Source organism: Octopus sinensis, linkage group LG1, assembly GCF_006345805.1.
Source record: "Octopus sinensis linkage group LG1, ASM634580v1, whole genome shotgun sequence".
NCBI lineage: Eukaryota > Metazoa > Mollusca > Cephalopoda > Octopoda > Octopodidae > Octopus > Octopus sinensis.
Genome location: NC_042997.1, coordinates 182,253,896 through 182,276,458, shown reverse-complemented (window position 1 = coordinate 182,276,458; position 22,563 = coordinate 182,253,896). Strand labels below are relative to the sequence as shown.

Here is a 22,563-nt window from a genome sequence, read left to right as displayed (position 1 = left end):
GCCCTGAGAGAGCATACCACATAAAAATTGCTCAGTTTTTAAGTGAGACATTGGAATAAAAAGGGCCAGCCAATGCTAATCTAATCAGAACTAAATTGTATCTGATAGTAAACAGAAATACCAATAGCTTAGGTACCTGTGATATGGTCTTCACTAATCCCTGAGATTTGACGTTGTTGTTGTTGTTGTTGTTGTTGATGTTGTTGTTGAAGTTGTTCTGTCTTCTTTGCTACAACAACATGTGTCAAATAATTCAATACAGAACTTTAAAAAAAAATTTAAAAAAAAGAAAAAAAAAGCAAACCCATATTTCTATTATTATTATTTTCTTCAAGAAGAGAAGTTGCAGCTTATAGAAGTCTTGTGACTTAAGGCTGCTTTGACTTTTGCATCGAAATAAACTTTCATAATCACCACAGTAAAGCTTACATCAAGGTTCATTTTATATTCAGAAATTTTAAATTGATAAATGAAAAATCCAAGTGCAAATAAAACCTAACAAAATATTTTCTTTTTACAATAATGTATTAAATTACAGATATCTAGATAAACAGAATACTGTTCTAAAATTTTAGAATGGTATTTCATTTTAAACTATGAATAACCATAGAAAAGGCACAAGTTCCCAGTCAGCTGAATCTAAGACTAGGCTTCAATTCCCATCTGTAGTCATTAATTCGCTTACAAGTTACTAATGCTTTCAGTAAAGCTGTGATTGATTCTGTTCCAGCTGCCTTGAAGTTAATAAGGCTAATAATCTCTAATTGATGGACACTGCTGATTATGCATCATCAAATGGAATACAGAGACACATAATATTTGATTATATATTTCAACTGTGTGTGAAATAAAGCTTATTAGTTGATCATTTTAATTAACATCTAGACAAAAAGGTACTAATTAATTGGAAGCTTTATCTCTCATTCTTCCTCAATAATAATTTTCAGATTTTAGTTTGTTGAATGCTCAAGTGTTACTTCCTTTCATCAGGAAAAAATTCTGTTTAGAATTATTAAAATAATTCGTTCCATTGTAGTAAATTTGTGCTTCTTCTTCTATAAATAGTAAAATCATTTCTTTCACCCACTTCACTATCTCGATCATATCTTTATCCTTTGTACAGTTCTCCATTAGCAGATTCTCTGGCTCACCACACAATGAAGATCATCACTGTTTATGAGCATCATAGTATGACAGAGTTACAATATATTCATGAAAGCAAGGACAAATAGGCTACAATAGTGCACAACAATCTCGACATGCTATAGATTTGTTTTTATTGCAAGTTTACAAACACCCCAGATTTGGATTTTCGTGTAGGTATATTTCCAGTGAATGTTTAATGAACAGAAAATTAGATACATTATTTACATTTGATGGATATTTGTACTCATCTTTATGGAGATGTACTTGCATAGCGAGTGACTTGATCTGAGATCGTGTGCTGGAACGAAAACAATTGCAACGTGGAAGGTGTTTATAAGCCATTTAAGAAACACACAAAACCGTTAGATTCACTTCAACATATAAATTTAATTTGTCAAAATATTTTCGTTGCTTTGAGACCGCGACCTGTTCACTGACCACGAAGCTTTGTCAGTGAACAGGTCGCGGTCTCAAAGCAACGAAAATATTTTGACAAATTAAATTTATATGTTGAAGTGAATCTAACGGTTTTGTGTGTTTCTTAAATGGCTTATAAACATCTTCCACACTGCAATTGTACTCATCTTGTTTGTTGTTAACACAACATTTCGGCTGATATACCCTCCAGCCTTCACCAGGTGTCTTGGGGAAATTTTGAACCTGGGTTCTCATTCCTAAGGTATTTTTCTCAATGTTATTATTGTTATAATAATAATAACAACGTAAAAAAAAAACCCCTTAGGAATGAGAACCCAGGTTCGAAATTTCTCCAAGACACCTGATGAAGGTTGGAGGGTATATCAGCCGAAACGTTGTGGTAACAACAAACAACATGAGGACAAATATCCGTCAAATGTAAATAATGTACATAATTCCTCATCTCTTATATATATAGAACTGCAGAAAATCAGATGGTTTAAAAGAAAGTGAAATCATAAAACAAATGAGAATGAGTTAATTCCTAGCAAATACAGCTGAAGATATAACCAATGTTTATGCTCTAATTATGTATGGCCAGAGCTTGTATTTTCCTAAAATCAAGGGTTTTAGACATTAGGGCTTCTATGGTTACCATTAACAAAATACTTTTTTTGAATGAACAACCTACATCTCAGGTTATTTACACAACAAGCTATAAGAACGGAAACAACTAATGAATTGATAACTGGATGAATTATAGAACCCCGTGTTGTAAGCTTTATTTTCAAGTAATTATGAAAATAGTTCCTTGTCATAAATTAGTCTTCAGCAAAATTTAGAAATAGTTATGTAAAATGAAGTTATTTTACTACATGTCCGTTTTGTAATCCATCTTCAATATTCAATCCTCTTAGAAGCTACACTAAGGATTTATAACTGGATTTAAAATAACAGAACAATAGTCTTTAATAGAAATTTCAACAATTATAAACATTTACTAAAAAAAAAAATACTATGTAGAGTGTGGTTATAGCTAAGTTAATGTATCAGAGGCTGTCCCCCAGCATGGCTGCAGTCCACTAATTGGATCCAGTGAAAGAGTAATCCATATACATTTTTAATTTGTGAGATTTATTAAACTGCTTGCTTGAAATCATCTGTCAATCTAAAATGAATAATAATGAAATCTATGGCCATTAAGCAAGACATCCTCTTGTTAACACTGAATTCTAAAAAGGTGAAGTTAATGGAAATTTGACTTAATTGAAAAGTATTTTGATGTTGAGAACAGATGATGTTTGAGATGAAAAAGTAGCTTAAAACCTAAGAATATCTTCACAAAGTTTTTATAACAATGGACCACAGACACAATAAAGATCACCTGTTAAACAGATTTATTTATTTAAAAAAACAAACCTCAAAAATTTGTTCATAATAATTTCTATCAGACAAAATATGATGCTTATCATAAAGTACATATTAAACTCTTAGTGAGCTGAAATTTGACAATGTCCTATATTCAAAATCATTTCAATGACGTTAATGTCCTTGAAAAAGGCACAAGTGGTTTTAATACATTAACTTCTCAGCCTCTAAACATATTTGTTCTGATGGCTAGTTAAAATAAAACAATTTTATAACAAAAGAAAGAAGTGGTGAATATATGTGATTGTGTTCACATATTCGCTTACACATGTTTATTAATAATTGAAATATTAGATATGAAGTAGAAAAATTATTATAGGCACAGAGGATAAGTACTGTGCCATCATGGATGAAAAGAACAGGAAACTGAATTTGACCAGAGGAGTTGTGTCAGTACCCTTTTAGTAGAGCACATTACTTGCTGCTTTCAAACAAATGGAAATTAAAAATCATGTAAAGAGATGGATGTTATGTATGAGGAAGGTTGCTTAACTTCACAACATTTCTAGTAATTTGTATGAATATTTAAATCGTAGGATTATCTAATTCATGAGCAAACAAAACATATATACATATATATATGTTTCTGGCTGAGGAGTTAGTAGTAGGAAGGGCATCTAGTGTAAAAACCCTTGTTTAGAAAAAAATTCATAAGTAAATGTCTAAGTGCATCAATTTTAGTGTTAATGTATAAAACAACATTAAGAAAGAGACTAGAGTAAGACTTTTAATTTTATGATAATGTGAACCAAGTAAGGGAGGGAATAATGTGAAGATGGCACAAATACGGACTAAACTGAGATTATCTAAAATTTAAGAAGCAGAAAATACATAAATGTATCTGAAAATTAGATAGTTTAGAAAATTGAACAAGAGCATGCCCTTACATATTACATTTGAATTGGTACGCAAATGAAAGGCCAGAATTAGATACAAGAAAACTTTTAAGAAATAGGTACAATTTAGTAAGTTTATCTTAACCACACATTAAAAAAGGTTGATTATAATGAGACCAAATAAAACAAAAAACATTAAAAAGGAAAAGGAAGACAACAAATACAATAATTATTTTTACAATAGAAAAATTGATGAATTTGATTACGTGTAGACAGAGAAGAAACTAGTCGGAACAGGATATTAAAAATGCAGATAGAAAAAAAGCCATTCAATGTGAAAAAAAAAGAAAAAAAGAAAAAAAAAACTTTAGTGCAGGGGATTATACATTTAGGAGAAGTTTATTGGGAAAATATATATGAAATATATAGAAATAAATTTATATTTATAAAGAATAGGATTTAAAACAAAATAATACATTGGTATGAATTAGACTTCTTAAATAGTGCTCAATAAATAAAAATGAAAGAAAATCAAACAAATGATCTGTCATTGTAAAGATGGCTTCTGCTTATGTTAGCAAAACTTTGTTTCATTCTTTTTTGAAACATAATCTTCAATTTTTTTAGTACTTTAAAAAATACTTTACTTTGTTTCTATATTCTTTTGTGAGCCAACATATTTTCACTGCAATGTCTAATAAAGGATTTCATGACATTTGTAACAATTCTTCTATTTATGTGCAATGTGGCTGTGTATGATATGTTTAAATTAACTATCTAATGGTAGCAAGAGGATTTATCCATATTTAATGGAATTAATGTTCCGTAGTTATGCATCCTAAAAATGAATTTGCATTGATACTATGATAATGTTTCAAAATACCTACATCAAACTACATGTTTTTATGTAAAATATTTCACTAGTCTGATCTGGATTCAACATATCTTCAAAAGGTATGAATCAATTTAATATCCTTCATTGGCCTGAATCATCCAAAATTATAACAAATCTATGGCTTTCTCTTCTTAAAATACAACCCTTTAGGAAATATAACAATGGCTTACGGTATGTTTGTAATAAAGTTTACAAGGTCAATTCTAGTCAGGATCAATGATCACATAGTTGGAGATCAGACTGATTGAAATACAGAGCATAAAAACATTGACAGTGATGTAAAGAATTCAAGAAAACTCATCATAATATCAATACTAGGAAAATAGACTTAGACAAACTGGAATTAGACACAGTTTATAAAAGAGCCATAGATTGTGTAAAAAGAAACACAGAACTGAAGCAAAAGAAAAATAGGCAAAGAATGCACTATCAATACTTAAAATTTATACTGTACAGAAAAGAATTTATAATCAGATAAAAAGGAGGGGGTGGTTAAAGACAGAAACTTTATCATTAAAAAGCATAGCTGATGTTCATCTAACAGTGGCCCAGTGGATTTAAATGACAGAATATAAAGCACCTGCAGCAGTAGTAGCTCTAAAACATTCATCTACTCCACAATCATAGCTAGGTTGAGAATAAAATCTACATTTCAAAATATAGAAAAATAAATATAAATATATCAATTAAAAAAATTATATATCATGACTAGAATATATATATATATATATTATATATATATATATATATATATATATATATATATATATATATATTTATATATATATGTATATATATACATATATATGTACATATAATATATATATGTGTGTGAATATGTGTAATAAAATAATAATGCTTGCCATGCCTTAATGGTATGACTACTGGTAGATAATGGTAAAAACTTCAAAGCAAATAGTAATGACATGATGCAATGTGATAAAAACTGTAATAAGAATTGGAAAATGTCTTCAGTAATATTTAAATTATACATTAATTTACAATGAAACACTTCTAAACTAATTTTTCAACAGAAAATAAAGTGTGTGTATGTATGTATATATATATATATATATATATATATATTTATATATATATGTATATATATACATATATATGTACATATAATATATATATGTGTGTGAATATGTGTAATAAAATAATAATGCTTGCCATGCCTTAATGGTATGACTACTGGTAGATAATGGTAAAAACTTCAAAGCAAATAGTAATGACATGATGCAATGTGATAAAAACTGTAATAAGAATTGGAAAATGTCTTCAGTAATATTTAAATTATACATTAATTTACAATGAAACACTTCTAAACTAATTTTTCAACAGAAAATAAAGTGTGTGTATGTATGTATATATATATATATATATGACGCTAAATGATGATGATGATGATGATGATGATATATATATACATATATATATATATATTTATTTATTCAGAGTTTGATGATACTGAAACAAATTTCTTTGAATTATTATAAACTAGAATAGTATCAAATTTAAAATAAGAAAATAAACAAAAGGAAGTTAATAAAAGAAGAAAATAGTTTTAGAATAAAATAAAATCTAAGGAAAGAGTGTATATGTATATATATATAATTTTTGATGTTCATATGTTCCTGGAAAGTCTCACTTCTAGTCCTGGTGGACAGTGGTGAGGTGATAGTGACACTGGAATATCTTGTCCAGAGCACAGATCTGGGCAAGATTATATGGAAGACCAGTGGTCTCCCCTCTCCATGCTACAGGTGATGTCCAAGTGAAGGGCAAGGGCCAATATCACTGAATACCAGTGTCATTATGAGATTTGATACCTTATTTTAAAATTAATCCAGCAAAGCTGACCATATCATGATTTGAGGCACTAAGTAAAGAATTGGGATAAATGCCCAATAATAAAAATAACAAGGACTACTTATGACAACCAACATCAAGATATTGCCTTTCGTACACACATACTAAAAATATAAAGGTAATATCTTTTCTAATTATATTGTCAGTAGAAATATATTTTATCATCTAGTGTAGTGCCTGAATGAGATAGCATGTGATCTAACCAAATTGAACTTAAGATTTTTGCAAGAACAGGCTCAAACAGCATAATTGTATGGTTGAAAATTTTGATTCTCAATTAAATGGTTCTAGATCATATCCATCTTTGTAGAACATTGGAAAGGTGTTTTCTGCCATAGCCTCAAGCTGATTGATAACTTGTGAGTTGAATTTGGTACATGGAAATTATGCAGAAACCCAATACACACACACATAAATGTGCATCTGGGTGTCTTTCTGCTCAAATATGTTGGTGAAAAAACTGAAAAACTGGTGGTTTCTGAATATATTCCTCTGCAATATTTTTATAAAAAATTACAGACACCAATTTGCCATTCTCACCAAATGAAATGCAGTGAACCAGTATTATTGCTTATAAATTGTGATACAAAATTTAAATATATATGTGAGCGTAAGACTGTGTATAGACTCAACATGAGTTGTCATACTTGAGTTTTTAATATATCTCAAGAAAACCTTTAAAAATACTTCTGAAAATTATTTGGCAATGATTGTCCCCCAAATATTTATTAATGATAGATGATGAAATCAAAATCCAGTCTAAAATTTTAATTCATAAGGCACTGTTTCAGAATAGGTAGATTTTCCATCATCTGGCATGATTTTCTGACCACTGCTTTTATCATTGTTCCCAATAAATTGATTGATAATGTTTCCTGTTGATTTATCATTTTTTTTTCTGTAAGGATAAATCTTCTCATTTTCTGCTTAGTTAATCCATTAGTTATGGAGAAGCAGTATTATGCTAACCACAGTACTCAATTAGCAAATTAGAACTGTTACTGTGAAACATAACCTTATAATCAATGTAAGCAACTTCTCATGACCTCATTATTAATAAATGGTAATTAATAGGTGACTGCTAGTATTTATCTTAGACATCACTGATGAAAATACTAAAAAATCAATGAAAATTAGACAAGGCACAAAAGTTTTATATCTGATTTTCATTGTAGTATATGACTAGGTACCAAACATTTTGCATATCTTTCAGTCATGCAACATAAACCAGAGAAATGTTTGTGGTTTTAAACAGGTGATTGCCTAATATATGACTATTCAGATGACCTATTTCTTTAGACTTTACATGTTAACTCCTACCACAGCTCTCACTACAACCTTTTTCTCATATAATGTTTTAGTATTGAAAAGAATAGTACTTCTTCCAGAATTATTTTACTCATCTTTAAGATGATAATCAAATACTAATATTTTAATGATTTTCTTTTTTACAATTTGTTTCTGTATTCGCTGATTATTTGCCAGTGATATATCCTAATATGAAGACCTCATTAATTTGAAAAAGAAAAAAAAAAACAAGTAACTACATCATAAATTTCCCCATCGCATGTCAATAGATTATTTCCCTTGTCTTGCTTCAAAGCAAATCTCAACATTAGGAGAAATTTCTACATCCCAAGGGAAAATACTGAAGTCAGTAAATCAAATTGCTAATAATTTGTAGTCTGATTAGCATGTGTTTTGCCCTTTCTGGAAACAAGCTTCTATTAATAAGAATTTATCTTGTTTGAAGCATGTATAATACTTTGCCAAATTTCCAGTAATATGTTGGGTTGCCTTTAATCATTTATGAGTTGCTGTTTTTCTAAGATATTCTGTAACCAAAGAGAAGAACTATGCATTTTTTTCTCTAAAAATCATACACTCTTCAACTAGATTTACAAATTTGTGAAAAGTAAAAAAAAAATGAAAAGAACAAAAACAAACCAAAACAAAATGTAAAATCTTATTTTAGAGAGAACTTACTATACAGCAAAACAATTTAAATTTCATTAGTGAATGATATTTTATGTACTTTCCAGGACAATTCTTTTAACAATTAGTACAAGATAATAATTCTCATTACTTTTTAAACTAAAAAAAAAAAAAACTTCCAAAAAAGAAAATAGAAAACAAACAAACCACCAAATTAACAGTTCAATAAATCTGGAACTCAAAATAATTAGGGGTAAATACTAATACTAGTAATATTTCTAATTTGAGAGGGGTTTAGTCAATACTATCGACAAACCAAGGGTACTTTATTTTATCAATCTGAGAAGGATAAAAAGCATAGTTGACCATGGTTAGATCTGAATTCAGAATATAAAGAGCTGGAAGAAATGCCACAAGGCATTTTGTCCAACTCTCTAGGTGTTTTCATGTTTCAGGAGGTAGTGCAACGACTGCTTTGCCCAGTTCAATCTAATCTACAAGAACTATTTGCTTAGAAGATTTAGATTAGCACGCCAGTAAACCACTTACCGATAACACAGCATTTTAATCCCAAGAGCTTACCATGATAATGACAACAAGGTTACAGAAGTAAGCACTAGGAATGATCAAACTAGGCTAGTTTCAAAATGTACTAATGAATTATAGCAGTGAGTTTCATACTTTACCAAGTTCAGCTGTTCGAGTAAGATAGGAGAATATTAGTGAGAAATTTACATTTATTATTAGCATTCATCATGTTAATTGTAGAGAAACAAAATGTAAAGTTTACATTATAAATCCTTTAGGAGAAAGTTACATGATGTATAAATGGAATCATTCGGAGAGAAGAAAATAAGCAAAACAAGAAATTACTCAACAATACTAGGATCTGTAAATGTATAAAGAATTTGGCAATAACAACAGAAATTATTTTCTTTCTTATCTAGAATGAAATAAAGCTAATACACACACATTGGATTATCAATAAATATATGTGGTCTTTTTATATATTTTAAAGTGGTAAAAACAAGATTTATTTATGGATAATCTAACATGTATGTATGTGTGTATATATATATATATAACTGTTTCTAGTTTCTATAATGTACTGATGAGTAAAGAGTGTTATTCATAAGGAAATATATCAATTCATATTAAATTAAATTTAAAAAGGTTTTAATTTAATTTATTCAACTTGCCCCAAATAAATATGTTTCAACTTATTTGTAATTTTCATAAAACTTTACAAATAATTCATTTCTAATTTTGAAATTATAGCTCAATTCTATTTTTGGTGCATATATAAAAACTACAAATATTTATTATTCAAAACTATTTTTAGACATAAAATACTACACTAATCCAGAAAAATATAATAGCTCTTGAAAAAATAGAATGGAGCAAAGATAAAATTTTCAAACAATTAAAATTACTCTTAATACAAGGGAATTGATTTAAAAAATATAATAAAATCTATTTTACAACAGAATTCACTAGCATGAATTTTAAAATTTACATTGGTAGTTATTTAATAAAGAAATGTGCTTTCCATTTAATTTACTAAATGCTTTACTAACAAATATTAATACTTATTTTGCCAAATAAAATGTTCATCAGGAATTAGTGACTGTGTTTAGTAAATCTATTCATGTTAGTAAATACTATTTAATTGCATATATGTAATGGATTTATTAGTTTATAATCTTTTCTACTTTCCCCCACCACTGCTGACCTAATATTTATATTAATAGGACTAATTTTCATGAAATATGTAATTATTTTTCAGGAAAGAAAATATATGCACTTTAAACATTACAAAGCAATCATGTTTCATAATTTATAAGGTTTAGACACAATTCAAAACTGCTAATAAATATTTTAAAATAGTGAAATAAAACAATGCTAAGTGTGTGCATGTGTGTATGAAAGTATATATTCCATATAGACCTGTAATAGAAAGAAATAAGGATTATGAAAAAGCCAAAAGTAAACAAATAAAACTATATAAAAAATATATTAAGTTACCTTCAAATGTATCATCTCCTTCAGTCATCAACTCATCATCTGAACAGATATTAAGGACGTTTACTAACATCTCTGTAACTGTAAAGAGACAAAACAGAAAACCATTTCATTACTGCATTAATTCACAGACTTATACTCTAATATTGAACCGACTGAGAAGAAAGTGCAGATAATATTTTGAATAAAATCATTTTCTTTCTGTCTGCTACAAGTTAAAGAAAATAATATTGTTAACAATAATAATCCTTCATAAGAATTGCGAATATTCAACAGAAAAATTTGACATACATACAGCCTGTGGTGTTTGGTGTAGCATGTAATGTGTGGTACCTTTGTAAACCTGTTACATGTGGACAGGAGCATTAATCTCCAACTGCTACACAGCTCTCACTTATGGGCTCCCAGAAGTCATTAGTGTACACCAATTACCACATCATGGTATCTCACTTTGGCTAGTGAGCAAAACTAAGTAGAGGGTACCAACAATATTGGGAAGATTGCTGTACAGAGTATCACCTCTTAAGTGCATGAAGACTGAAGTGTTGGATGAGGCAGAAGAACCCAATATAGGTCAATGGCTCAGAAGGCATGACAGCAAGATGTATTGCACACCTAGGGCACTCTCTTGACAGAATACAGACTTGTGGCCAGCCTATGTGGAAGGGTTCAAGGACCTCACTATGTACATAATTGCACCTGTAGTAAATCAAGGATCTTAGACTACCCAAACAACAGAGATCCTAAATAGTCAACTTGCTGAGAGCAGGTGGCACAACCAGCATGACTGCAGTTTTGAAGCTGAAAGAATTTAAAGAATATATAATCCAAAAATAGTAAGTGCATAGTTATTACTAAGATCGATAGGAAGCTCTAGCTGAACCAAATCAACTTCTACTTCCCAACTTCCCTTTTAATGTACTTTACACCTAGAAATTATTACAATTTTGAGAGTAGATGAGAGAATAATCTGTTTTCACATTACAAGACTAAATCTATAACTTAAATGTAAGTCAGAAAGTTTTTTTTACAATTACCTTATAGTTTTAGGATGAATCAAACTATAAAGTAACAACAATATTTTATGTGTTATTACAACCATTAGTATTAACCTCACTTAAAAAGAAAACAATTGTTTCAAAAAATTTATGTATTGTTTCTTTAAATCATTGTCAGGTGACAACAGCAGTGATGTCAAAATGTGAAATTAATGTGGTTAGTGAAAGACTACAGATTAAGTTACTGTAGAAAGAAGAAAGGTGCTATGATAAAGATTTGATACATATTTTCATTGATTTATGCAGATAATTTAACTATGTTGGAAAGTAGATCATCAAAAGATCTAAATATTCTGTTTATGAATCTATACATAATGTACAGAATTAGTAGATTTCTGTGTGAGAAGGGAAGAGAGATTAATCCATGTACCCTCTGGAAAAGAAGCTTGTTTCTTTGATTTTCAGTTGTTATTTAGTTTCAGGTCAGCCCTTATTGAGCAGACCTATGATCAAAGGTGTTGTAACCATGACCAGCACATATTTTTTGTATATATTTATGACTACATTATGATTCCACTTTTTAAGAGAGAGAGAAAAGGAGAGTGTGTGCATGTGTGTGTGATTTGAGAGGAACTGACTGCTACTTATAGCAGGTCTAAGAAAATTACAAGGGAAAAAAGAACTGTTATAAGAGATGAAGAAATGTCTAAGTCAGTTAATTTGGCAGAGCTAAAGAAGTGAAATATTGAGTGAACTTTGTAAGTAAAGTAATTGAGAAAGTGATGTCTTGGCAGCAAAAGAATACACATAAGTGAGTAATTTATTCTTGAATAGAGAGATGGCAGTAAAGTTGTTAGCAAATATAATGTTGATTAAAAAAAAAAATACTAAGTTATAGATTGAGTAAAAGTGTAAAGAAAGATTGTCTGAAGTTAGTAGAGAAGCACTTGACGAGAGATAAGAATGGAAAGCTATGGTTTTTAAGACCATGTGATTAAATGAAAATTTGTAGGTTTTCATAATGGATTGTGACAATGAAAAAGAACTGATAAGGGTTAGTGACCTCTATGATGTTGAAACTTCATTTTCCTTTTGTTAACAACATCTCTTGGATAACAACATCAACATTAATAACAATAAAAAAAGAAAAAAGATATGAACCTTTTTCTCCCACGAATGGTAAAGACCATGTGAAAACATCCATAAAGTTTGGCAGCCAATATGGGTGTGGAGAGCAGTTGAACTGCCTAATATTCATTACGTTATTTTCATACTTGAGAATTGCCGCTGAAAAAAAAAGTAAAATGAGAAAAATTAAAACTCTGTAAAAGTGGAAAAATGGGAAACTGTAAAAAACAAAACAAAAAACAAACAAACAATCAACAAATAAGGAAACAAAGTTCCAATTAAGTTACATAGTTGATATAATTATGAAAATATTCTTATTTAAAGTTACACTCCTGTCCTGTAACAAATACTTATAGGCTGTTATAGAACAATTTGAAGAATGGGAGTTGTTGTTTGTCTCCAGGTCAGTCATTATCAAGATCATCTAGGATTGGATTGCAGCTGTGACCATCCCATCTGTTTTTCAAATGTGCCTGTTCTTTTTTAAAGACATAGTGTGATTTGAAGGGGATTTGGCTTCAATTTCTATGATAGTAATTGTTGCTGATATATTAGAAATAGTTGTAGTAGTAATTATTGATAAAAGTATTACTGGTAGTGATAAGTTTCATAACATTGTCGTTATTGTTAATTAGTATAGTTATTAGGTTTTATTTAGGTCCTGTCAATTCTGGTTGAGCAGATCTATGATCAAGTGTTGCAACTATAACCATCTAGAAAAATGTTTTTCCAGACAATATATGTGGGATTATATTATTGAAAATATTCTTCCTTTTTCAAAACTGTAAGGTGTAATTTGAGTGAGATTTGGTTGTTATTTTGAGTATATTAGGCAACTATTTAAACACCACCTCATTGGTTTGCAGAATACACCCACATACGTCTGGCTATAAACGAATGACAGTTCATGAAATAATTGTCTTTCCCTATATCTTTAAGTTTGTCTTTCTCCTCTTCTCAGACAAACATGCATAAACAAGCAGAAATATTTTAAATACACATTTAAAAAGGAATTTTATAAAATACAAGAGTTGCTCTTTTTAAAAATGTTACGCCATATATTAAATAAAATGGAAGGAAAAACGAATGATAATAAATTAGGAAGAATTTGATGAAATTTTAGTGCAGTTGGCATAATTTAAAGAGCTGAATATCTATCAAACTTATATTAATTTTAGCTGAGATAATTGCTTCTCATTACAAAAGTAGTCAATTAGATTAAGAACAGATATGATATGCATTCTCAACTCCACTGTTAAAGCCAACAAAAGGTTAATTTAGTAGTAATGTTGAGCTAATGACTTATTAAAGCCAGATATACAATCATTATTAATTCAGTAGAGCAGCAAAAAAAAAAAAATCATTCTTTCTTTTGCTTTTATATGTGAAATAGATACAAGGTCCTACATTTTTGGAGAAGGAGTGTAGCTGATTAAACTGTTCTCCCAAGGCTGGTACTTTATTTTAACAACCCCAGAAAGAATTAAAGACAAATTCAAGCCTGAAAGAATATGAATTCGCAATGTAAAGGAACATAACTTAATACTGCATGGTACTCTGATTGTTTTTTAATTCTGCCAATAACTACACTTATAAAAAAAAAAAAAAAAAAGCACCAAACCTTTCAGCAGAGGAAGTACTGCAGAATGGGTTTGACCCAAAGTATTATTGGTGATTGTTTTATAAACCCATTCAAAAATGGTAAAGCAACCCACTATTTGATTGAAATTGAGGACGATTAGATTCTGACTACAGGATTGCATCTGGTTTGCTTTGCATGTCTTTCTATTCATAACAATGGTTTCAGAAAAAAAGATATCTACTCTTTTTTTGAAGTATAGGCTGAGCTCAAGAAATTAGTAACTGTGTACATAGTAATTGTTGTATTCAAGATTTTCCAAAGAGCATTTTGAGATGAGATATAAGTGAAATTAGAAATGGAATGGAACTATATTCACTATAAGATAAGAAAAACGAGAATGATAATAAAAAAGAAAAAACAAAATCATTCTCTTACATCTAATATTGGTTTCAAATTTTGGCACAAGGCCAGCAGTTTCAGGACTAACTGGTACTTACTTTATTAACCCCAAAAGGATGAAAGGCAAAGCTGGCCTTGGCATATTTTGAACTCAGAACACTAAAATGAATGAAATGCCACTAGACATTTTGTCCAGCATGCTAACGATTCTGCTAGCTCTCTGCCTTTCTTATACCTTATATTGACCAGAATTTTTATGCTTTGCATTTTAACTTTCAAAACATGCCAGAAGAAATTTTGCTAAATAGATGATAATGAGAGAGAGAGAGGGAGGGAGACAAAGAAAGGAGGGGAAGAGAAATCAGCCAACTTTAAATATACATCATAACAATGTGTGTGACTATCCCATGCCAACATTTAAAATATTCTTTTATTCTTTTACTTGTCTCAGTCATTTGGCTGTGGCCATGCTTAAGCACTGCCTTTAGTTGAACAAATTGACCCCAGGACTTATTCTTTGTAAGCCTTGTACTTATTCAATCAATCTCTTTTGTCGAACTGTTAAGTTACAAGGACATAAACACACCAACATCGGTTCTCAAGCGATGGTGAGGGGTAAAACACAGACACACAAATGTATACATATGTATATACAATGGGCTTCTTTCAGTTTCCATCTACTAAAATCACTCATAAGGCTTTGGTTGGCCTGAGGCTATAATAGAAGACACTTGCCCAAGGTGCCATGCAGTGGGACTGAACCCAGAACTATGTGGATGGTAAGCAAGCTATTTACTGCACAACCACCCCTGTGCCTATAGCTACTTACCACACAGCCACTTCTGCACCTATATGTTTAATTTCTTTTTCAACAAATGAATGACAAACAGCTACTCAAATATAATATCAGTGGTTGTTCTAAGATGTCCTAGCTGATGCAGAAGCAGTTTAACTAGAATAGCAGACTTGGGAAAATCATCAAAATTTAAGTTAGCATTTTATTATTATTTTACTAGACACAAATAATGTTACCCAATGACACTTCTTGGCTCATAACAAAGTTAACTCTGTGCATATAAATGGAGTGATACAATGTTCTGACATGTAAAGTAATTTAGTAGAGCTTTAAAATTTGCTCAGAGTTTGGAGTATTTTTAAAATAAACCTTTTTAACAGAATACTGAATTTGAAGTTTTTAATTTAAAGGTATAAATTATCAAATTAAAAAATTTGTACTCGGTACATAAGACAACCTTACCTAGAGAATAAATGTCATTTTATATTCTCTAATATTGACAGTGAGCTAATATATTAGTATTGAGAATTATTAACAATGAAAAAACAAATTTGACAGTGGCCAAGAAAGAGAAAAATATATTAGAAGAAAGTTAAACTACTAATGGATTATTTAGGGTGTTATAATGAATATTTATTATTTTTTATCTGTGGTTTAAAAAACAAGCAATAGCAAATTATTTCAATTACACTGATTAATCATAAAAATAAATTTACAAAAAGAAATACATCTTTTCTGTTCCTTTGATGTAGACACTCAATTTCCTCATTTCAAATGCGATTGGTCCCCTGTAGCTAAGAGCAGGGATATCTTAGCAGCATTGCAGGTCTCCTGGCAAGGTAATGCAATTGGGGCCTCTAGTCTTTATTATTTAATGATAGAAAGCCACAGCATACATAGATTAGAACAGCCTTATTTCCCCCTCCTATGCACGGGGTCTCCAGGCAACTGCTCAATGTGGTTAAGAGAGCTACAATTTTAACTTGAATAACTTTGAAATTTTTATCTTTACAGTGTAGCTATATCATTAACTAGTGTAAATGTACTTGAGGTTGTTGAAAAGGTGTAATAAGAAAAAAAATTCCATACAAATACAAACCTTTATTGTTGTATACATCCAAATAATTAGGTGCTGAAAATATAGTTATTAATGACGGAAAACCAGTTTGGTGACTTTTCCTATACATACGATACCTGGAATAAAAATAATACCCTTTGAATAGTAATTTACATATCTTTGTATTAAATAAACTAGACATGGTTTATAAAATTCGCCAACAAAAGTGCTGAGTAATATAAATCATTTTCTTAGTAAAAAGAAAAATTCACATTCAGTTTACATTGTTTCCTAATCTTGGATTTTCTTCCAATAACCTCCCAAAGCAAAATTTGAATTTGCATAAATATACTGAATGGTTAATAAGTGGAGGCTGAGTAATGTAAAATCACAGTCAGAAAAAAATTACACACAAAACAACAAAAACATGAAAAAAATTAAGGCATAAACTACAGATTTTTTCCCCAACAACTTTGGATGATCATAACTTTCAGAAAAATGGATATTTTTAACTAAAATTTTCTACGAATATGTGTTATATCATGCAGATTCCGAATATACAATTTTTTTTTGGGAAAGTGTTTTAGGAGGGGGTGGGGTGGGAGATTTCGGAAAATTCACCGAAGTAGATATTTTTTAATGAAATCCTCTACAAATATACCCCGAACAATGTAAATTCAGAAGACATAGGAAGAGAACTAACATCTCTCTTATCTGCTATCACTCTCAGTGCCTTCACATATCTACTATAGCTCCTTTGTGCCACTCCTATATTTCTCACCATCACTTGCTGCAGTCACCTCTACCCCATCTTTCCTCATACTCTTATGAAACTTCCTTCTTTAATCCCCTTCCTGCCTACTCACCCAGTCCAATCTTCTGTACCACTTCACTTATATTCATTCACCCTTCCGACTGTACTCTGGGAGGGTATGTCCTCTCAACACATCTCCTCCTTCTCCACCAGCACCAGCACCACCACCATTTCTCTCTCTTTTTTCTAACTGGAGTAGCCATGTATCTTCTCTACAGATAGACACCTATCCCTCAATTATATTTTAACCTCTCATCAACTGGCACAAAGCCACCTCCCTCAATACTACTGCTCTTCCCAGTTGAGAGGTGTTTGTCTTGCAAGCTATTTGGTGACCCTCTGTACACTCTGTAAAGTGGTTGGTTTTAGTTTCTAGCAGTAGAATCCAACAACAAAGTGGTTGGTTTCTAACTGTAGAAACCATGCCAAAGCAGACAACAGAGCTTGATATAGTCCTCAGGCTTGCCAGCTTCTGTTAAACTGTTCGAGCCATGCCAGCATGGAAAAGACATTAAATGATGATGATGATTTCTCTCACTGCTCAGGAAGCCTTTTTTAATTTCATAAATGATTTGTGTGGTGAACATCAAAACTCAAGCTAAAATAGTAATGTCATAATTCAATTGAATGAATTTAAACTATTTTAGGCAAACTCAGTTACAATGATTGGACAGTTAAGTCAAATGCTTTAGATGGATCATAATTCTATTGCTCTGAGGTTTGTTTATCAGAGAAAAAGTCAATAACATTGAATCACTAAGAGTGAAGATAGTTAGTGTAGTGAAATGTTGAGGCAAACAAGTGAAAAACAAATTTAATATACATAGGAGCATATTTTCTTACCCTTGCAATGATAATTGATTGATTGAAAATATTGATTAGGGGTTAAGAACATTTTGTTCAGTGAGAAGAAAATGTAGAGCATAAAGGTTGTATTTTAGCTATTCAAATTTTTTAGCTTGATCATGAGAGAATGAATTCTTGCAGCAAACTGTTGGAAGGGATTCATTGAAAGCATATAGAATACTCAAAATAAAGTGTACATTAAATTGTCAAATACGTTGACAAATTGGAGTAGAGTGGAAGATAAAATTATGTATTCCACAAATAACTATAGAAACAATTTATACCTACCCAGCATCCTGAGCTTCATGTGCCCTGATTATAGATAATAGATTATTCTGTTGCAAGAAATCACAACATGCTGCATAGCTGGAAAAACGCAAAAAACAGTGAGATTTTAAATTTTGAAAACAAAGCCAAATGTCTTATGTATAAGTCATTCAGTATAATAGGTTTTGTAAATACTAACATGTCCAGCTATTAGACATTTCCATTAAAAAATAGAAAATATTACACACCTGTAGAAATATGAGCAACCCCTAACACTATTGTGTGTAAAGTGTTCTGTAGTTTTTTCATTGCCAAAATCTTCCAGAGGATCGGACCATAATAAATCACACATTGGACCAAATGCTGGTGGTTCTTTGAATCTGTCCAACTGAAAGGAAAGGAAAAACAAATTATTTGCAACATTAGTCACTGACAGTTGATATTATGTAATGAAAAGAATGGTTAGTTATTTCAATGATTTAATTTTTTTTTACAGATAACCTGTCTCTAACTTTCTTTTAAGATTCTACTTTTAATCAGATGAACAAGTTTTCTGAGATTTTGAGAGCTTCATTCATTATGATACATATCTGTCCACTAGTATTTATCTAAATGAGCACAATTATATTTTATGGAGTTCCCAGAATTACATATTAACAAATAAGTAATAGGGGACTTAAAGCAACCTAAACAGAAAAGTTTGGCTTGTTATGTTTGCAATGGACTTGTAAAATTTCAGCTTTACATAAATGTGAAATATTTCTACTATTTTCCTCAGAAAATATTAATTAATTATTTGGAAAAGAAATATAAATGCAAGCTGTTTACTTGTAAAGAAACAGTCTCTTATAAAAACTAATAACTACCAAAAAATCTTTTTAATTTCCTTATAGCAATATTTGTTGGTGCTTGACAGACAAATGAAAGCTGGTTTATTTACATTGTGGTTCTAATGTAACAAGATCTAAAATCTTGTTCTAAATCTTATGTCTGAAAATGGTCTACTAAATTTTCTTTGGTAAATAACAAAACAGTATAAAACACTCCTTTCACAATAGCTATGTGGAAAAACAAAGGAATGAAATCTTAAAATGCAGTAGCCAATATAAATTAATGACTCCATTAAAAATAGGAATTTCTGTTTTCATTTTGTTATAAGTTAGAGGAGAAGAGCAGTGCCCATGATCTTTATAGGTCATCCCAAACTGGTGAAATTGTGGTTTAGCATTACAATTAGCAGGTCAAATGTTTATCCATCCTTATTTTTCACTTGTTTCAGTCATTGGAGACTAAAGCAACCTAAAGTTGTAAAGTTTTTGGCTTCACATTAAGAGTATAAACAAGTCAGTAAAATAAAAATATTTAACATGATTTTTTTTATCTTGTAAATTCCATTGACATCATTGAAACAACTTATTGAGGGGTAACAACAAAAGTATTGATTTTAAAATCAAAATTAAAATTCAGCCTTCTAAACAAGAGAGCTGGGCAATAGGACATTGTTGTTTTTTTAAATAATACAGTTTATATTTTGCTAGGGGTTTAACTAGAAAACCTGCATGTGCATACCAAAAAAAAAAAAAACAACTTCTCTCAATTTACTCTAGAGCATATAGCTTTACTGACTAGAAGCCCTTCAACAGGCTTGAGATAGGTTCTTTATATATTTCACAATACATATGATATTTGTTCAAATACAAGCTTTCAAAGACAATCTGCCAGATTAATAGATTATAGAGTAATACTGTAATTAATGAAGAAACGTCTTTTAAACAATTAAGAAAATATAACTCAGCAGTTATTTTCAGCAATGTTATTGAACAGACATTAACAGATAAACTCTTAAGAAACATTGAAATTTCTCATATTTTTATATTTGTCATTCAACACCATACAGAACATATAATAATTTCATCACTGGATAATGAAGAAAATTAGAAAAAAAGCATAAATCTTGAAGAAATTTACATACTAAGTTTTACTAAGAGTAATTCCACAAATGTAAACTACTGCAAAACCAAATCTAGTTCACTTATTCATAGATTGTGTATGCACCTTTTTCAAGGAGGTGGCAGATACCAGTGTCATGCAAATTGGCATGTAAAAAGCATCCATTACACCCTTGAAATGGTTGGCATTAGGAAGGGCATCCAGACATAGAAAACCATGTCAAATCAGCTTGGAGTCTGGTGCAGCCTTCCAGTGTGCCAGCTCAGTCAAACCAGCCAACCCATGCCAGCATGGACAACAGATGTTAAATGATGCTGCTGCTATAGCTAACAACAAGTTGTAATGATTTGGATCCTTGAATATATAATGGTAAATGCCTAAGTTTCAGGCAGATTTCCTGAGAGAATGGAATGTGTCTAGGGAAGTTTGGAATCATTTTTATTTAGTAGTCCAATCATTTTGCTAGAGAATCTAAAGAATCTTGCTTGATCAGGTTGGTGTTTGGTTTCATATATTTCATATTTTATGAGCCATAGTAGGTAGAGGAGATGAAAGATGGAATACCAGTTTAAAGATTGGCACTGTATAACCTGTTTCTAGCAGTGCCCCATGTGCATGGTCAATACTGTCATACATTCAAGACTGAAAATTTAAGTCTACATAGACATAAGCATGTATATAAGGTGTGGTACAACTCACCACTGTATATTTAGCAAGTATTTAATTTACTTTTTAAATTTTATAAGCTTGTTAGAGGAGGCAGGATAGTGCCTATGACTTTTACAAGTCCTTACAGACTGGTTAGAGTTAAGTGGATGATGTTCAGCTTGGACATTTGTAGGTTACAGCTGTTTTCATGGTTTAGAAAATAAGTTGGAATTCTGCATTGAATTCTAAGCCAATGAAACTATGAGTGCACAAGAAATGTAATGAGAACAAGGACAAGCTGACAGAGAAGGTTTTCAGATAAGATGTATGGGGGCAGCTAGCAGAAAGAGCACTCATGAAATTGATAATTTCAAATGCACAAAAGGTTTACTAGAAGTAGTCGAGAGCTTTTGTTGCCTTGGTGACTTAATCAGCAGTGGAAGTGTATGTTCTGAAAATGTAGAGTGAGAATGGGATGGAAAAAGGGCAGATTATATGATGCTTGAGTATCATGTGCAATATTGTATGATGGTGAAGCACAGGCACTGAAGATGTGCATATGCTGGAAAGAAATGAGACAAATATGCTCCGTTGGATGTAATAATGCTGGTGTGTATGAACAATAGAACACAAATGAGTTGAGTCAAAAACTGGGTAAAAGACAAATCAGCTGTGGCATACAGAAGGTAAGACTACTAATATGGACATGTAATGCATATTTAGGATGACAGTTTGGTGAAATATCTAGTGGACTTGTGGAAAAGGAAGACCATATAAATTATAAGAATAAGTAAAGAAGCCTGATCTCATAGATATGACTGAGGACTAACAAGCTGATTAGACATTGTCCTGGAAAAACTTCTTCAGTCCATACAAACATGGAAAATAGACAAAATAATGACAATGATGATGATTCGATTATCTAAGTGATTTTGGCTTGCAGAGTTATATCCAAGTGACAACTTTCTGACCACATGTTGAGTTTGATGTGTATCTGACACATATATCTCCTATGATGAATGCTTGTCCCATAACATAATGGCTTAAAGGGCAAACATTCACCATTGCATAGTTTAGGATATAAAAGGTAAAAATAATGCTGTATGAAAACTAGAAATTTCCCCACTTTAAAATATATACAATAAAATGGACTACCAATATTTATACTCTCCTTGTTGCAGAGGAAAACGATGAAGTAGATTCTCTATGACAATAGGAAAATGTTTCAACTATATGGATACTCTATAAAGATACAATGGAATGGAGACAAAGGTTGTGAAATTTATTACCATTTTTGAGAGCATAAATGATTTTGTTTAGCTTCCAGGTCAATTCTGACTGGGCAGACCTATGATTAAAGATATTCCAGCTGTGAGCATTCTGTCTTTTTGTATATCTAATACTATATTATCCATTTTGTCAATTTTCTAAGTAAAGTGTCATTTGAAGGAAATTTGCCAAATATTTCTAGCAAGTCAAGTACTCACATATATAGGTTCTTTAGCTCAAGCGGTGTAGGTCAAATGA

The 22,563-nt window shown here is 30.7% G+C and overlaps 1 protein-coding gene across 14 annotated transcripts in view; it reads right to left on the bottom strand.

The window, feature by feature from the left end:
* The window catches only part of LOC115212040 (serine/threonine-protein phosphatase 2B catalytic subunit alpha isoform), a 169,830-nt gene that overhangs the window by 31,261 nt on the left and 116,006 nt on the right, over window positions 1–22,563 (bottom strand). For 5 of the 14 annotated variants that reach the window (XR_005001229.1, XR_005001228.1, XM_036507309.1 and 2 more), the window contains exons 6-12: window positions 18,687–18,826; window positions 18,460–18,537; window positions 16,554–16,648; window positions 12,711–12,836; window positions 10,555–10,632; window positions 9,216–9,224; window positions 137–229 (exon numbers count right to left, since the gene is read on the bottom strand). Coding sequence is in view for 8 of the 14 variants with exons in the window: in XM_036507309.1 (XP_036363202.1) it covers window positions 137–229; window positions 9,216–9,224; window positions 10,555–10,632; window positions 12,711–12,836; window positions 16,554–16,648; window positions 18,460–18,537; window positions 18,687–18,826 (619 nt within the window). In the remaining 6 variants the exon portion in view is untranslated. Of the gene's footprint in view, window positions 1–136; window positions 230–9,210; window positions 9,225–10,554; window positions 10,633–12,710; window positions 12,837–16,553; window positions 16,649–18,459; window positions 18,538–18,686; window positions 18,827–22,563 lie in introns of all 14 variants that reach the window. The other 9 variants (XR_005001234.1, XR_005001230.1, XR_005001235.1 and 6 more) reach the window with 3 other exon arrangements.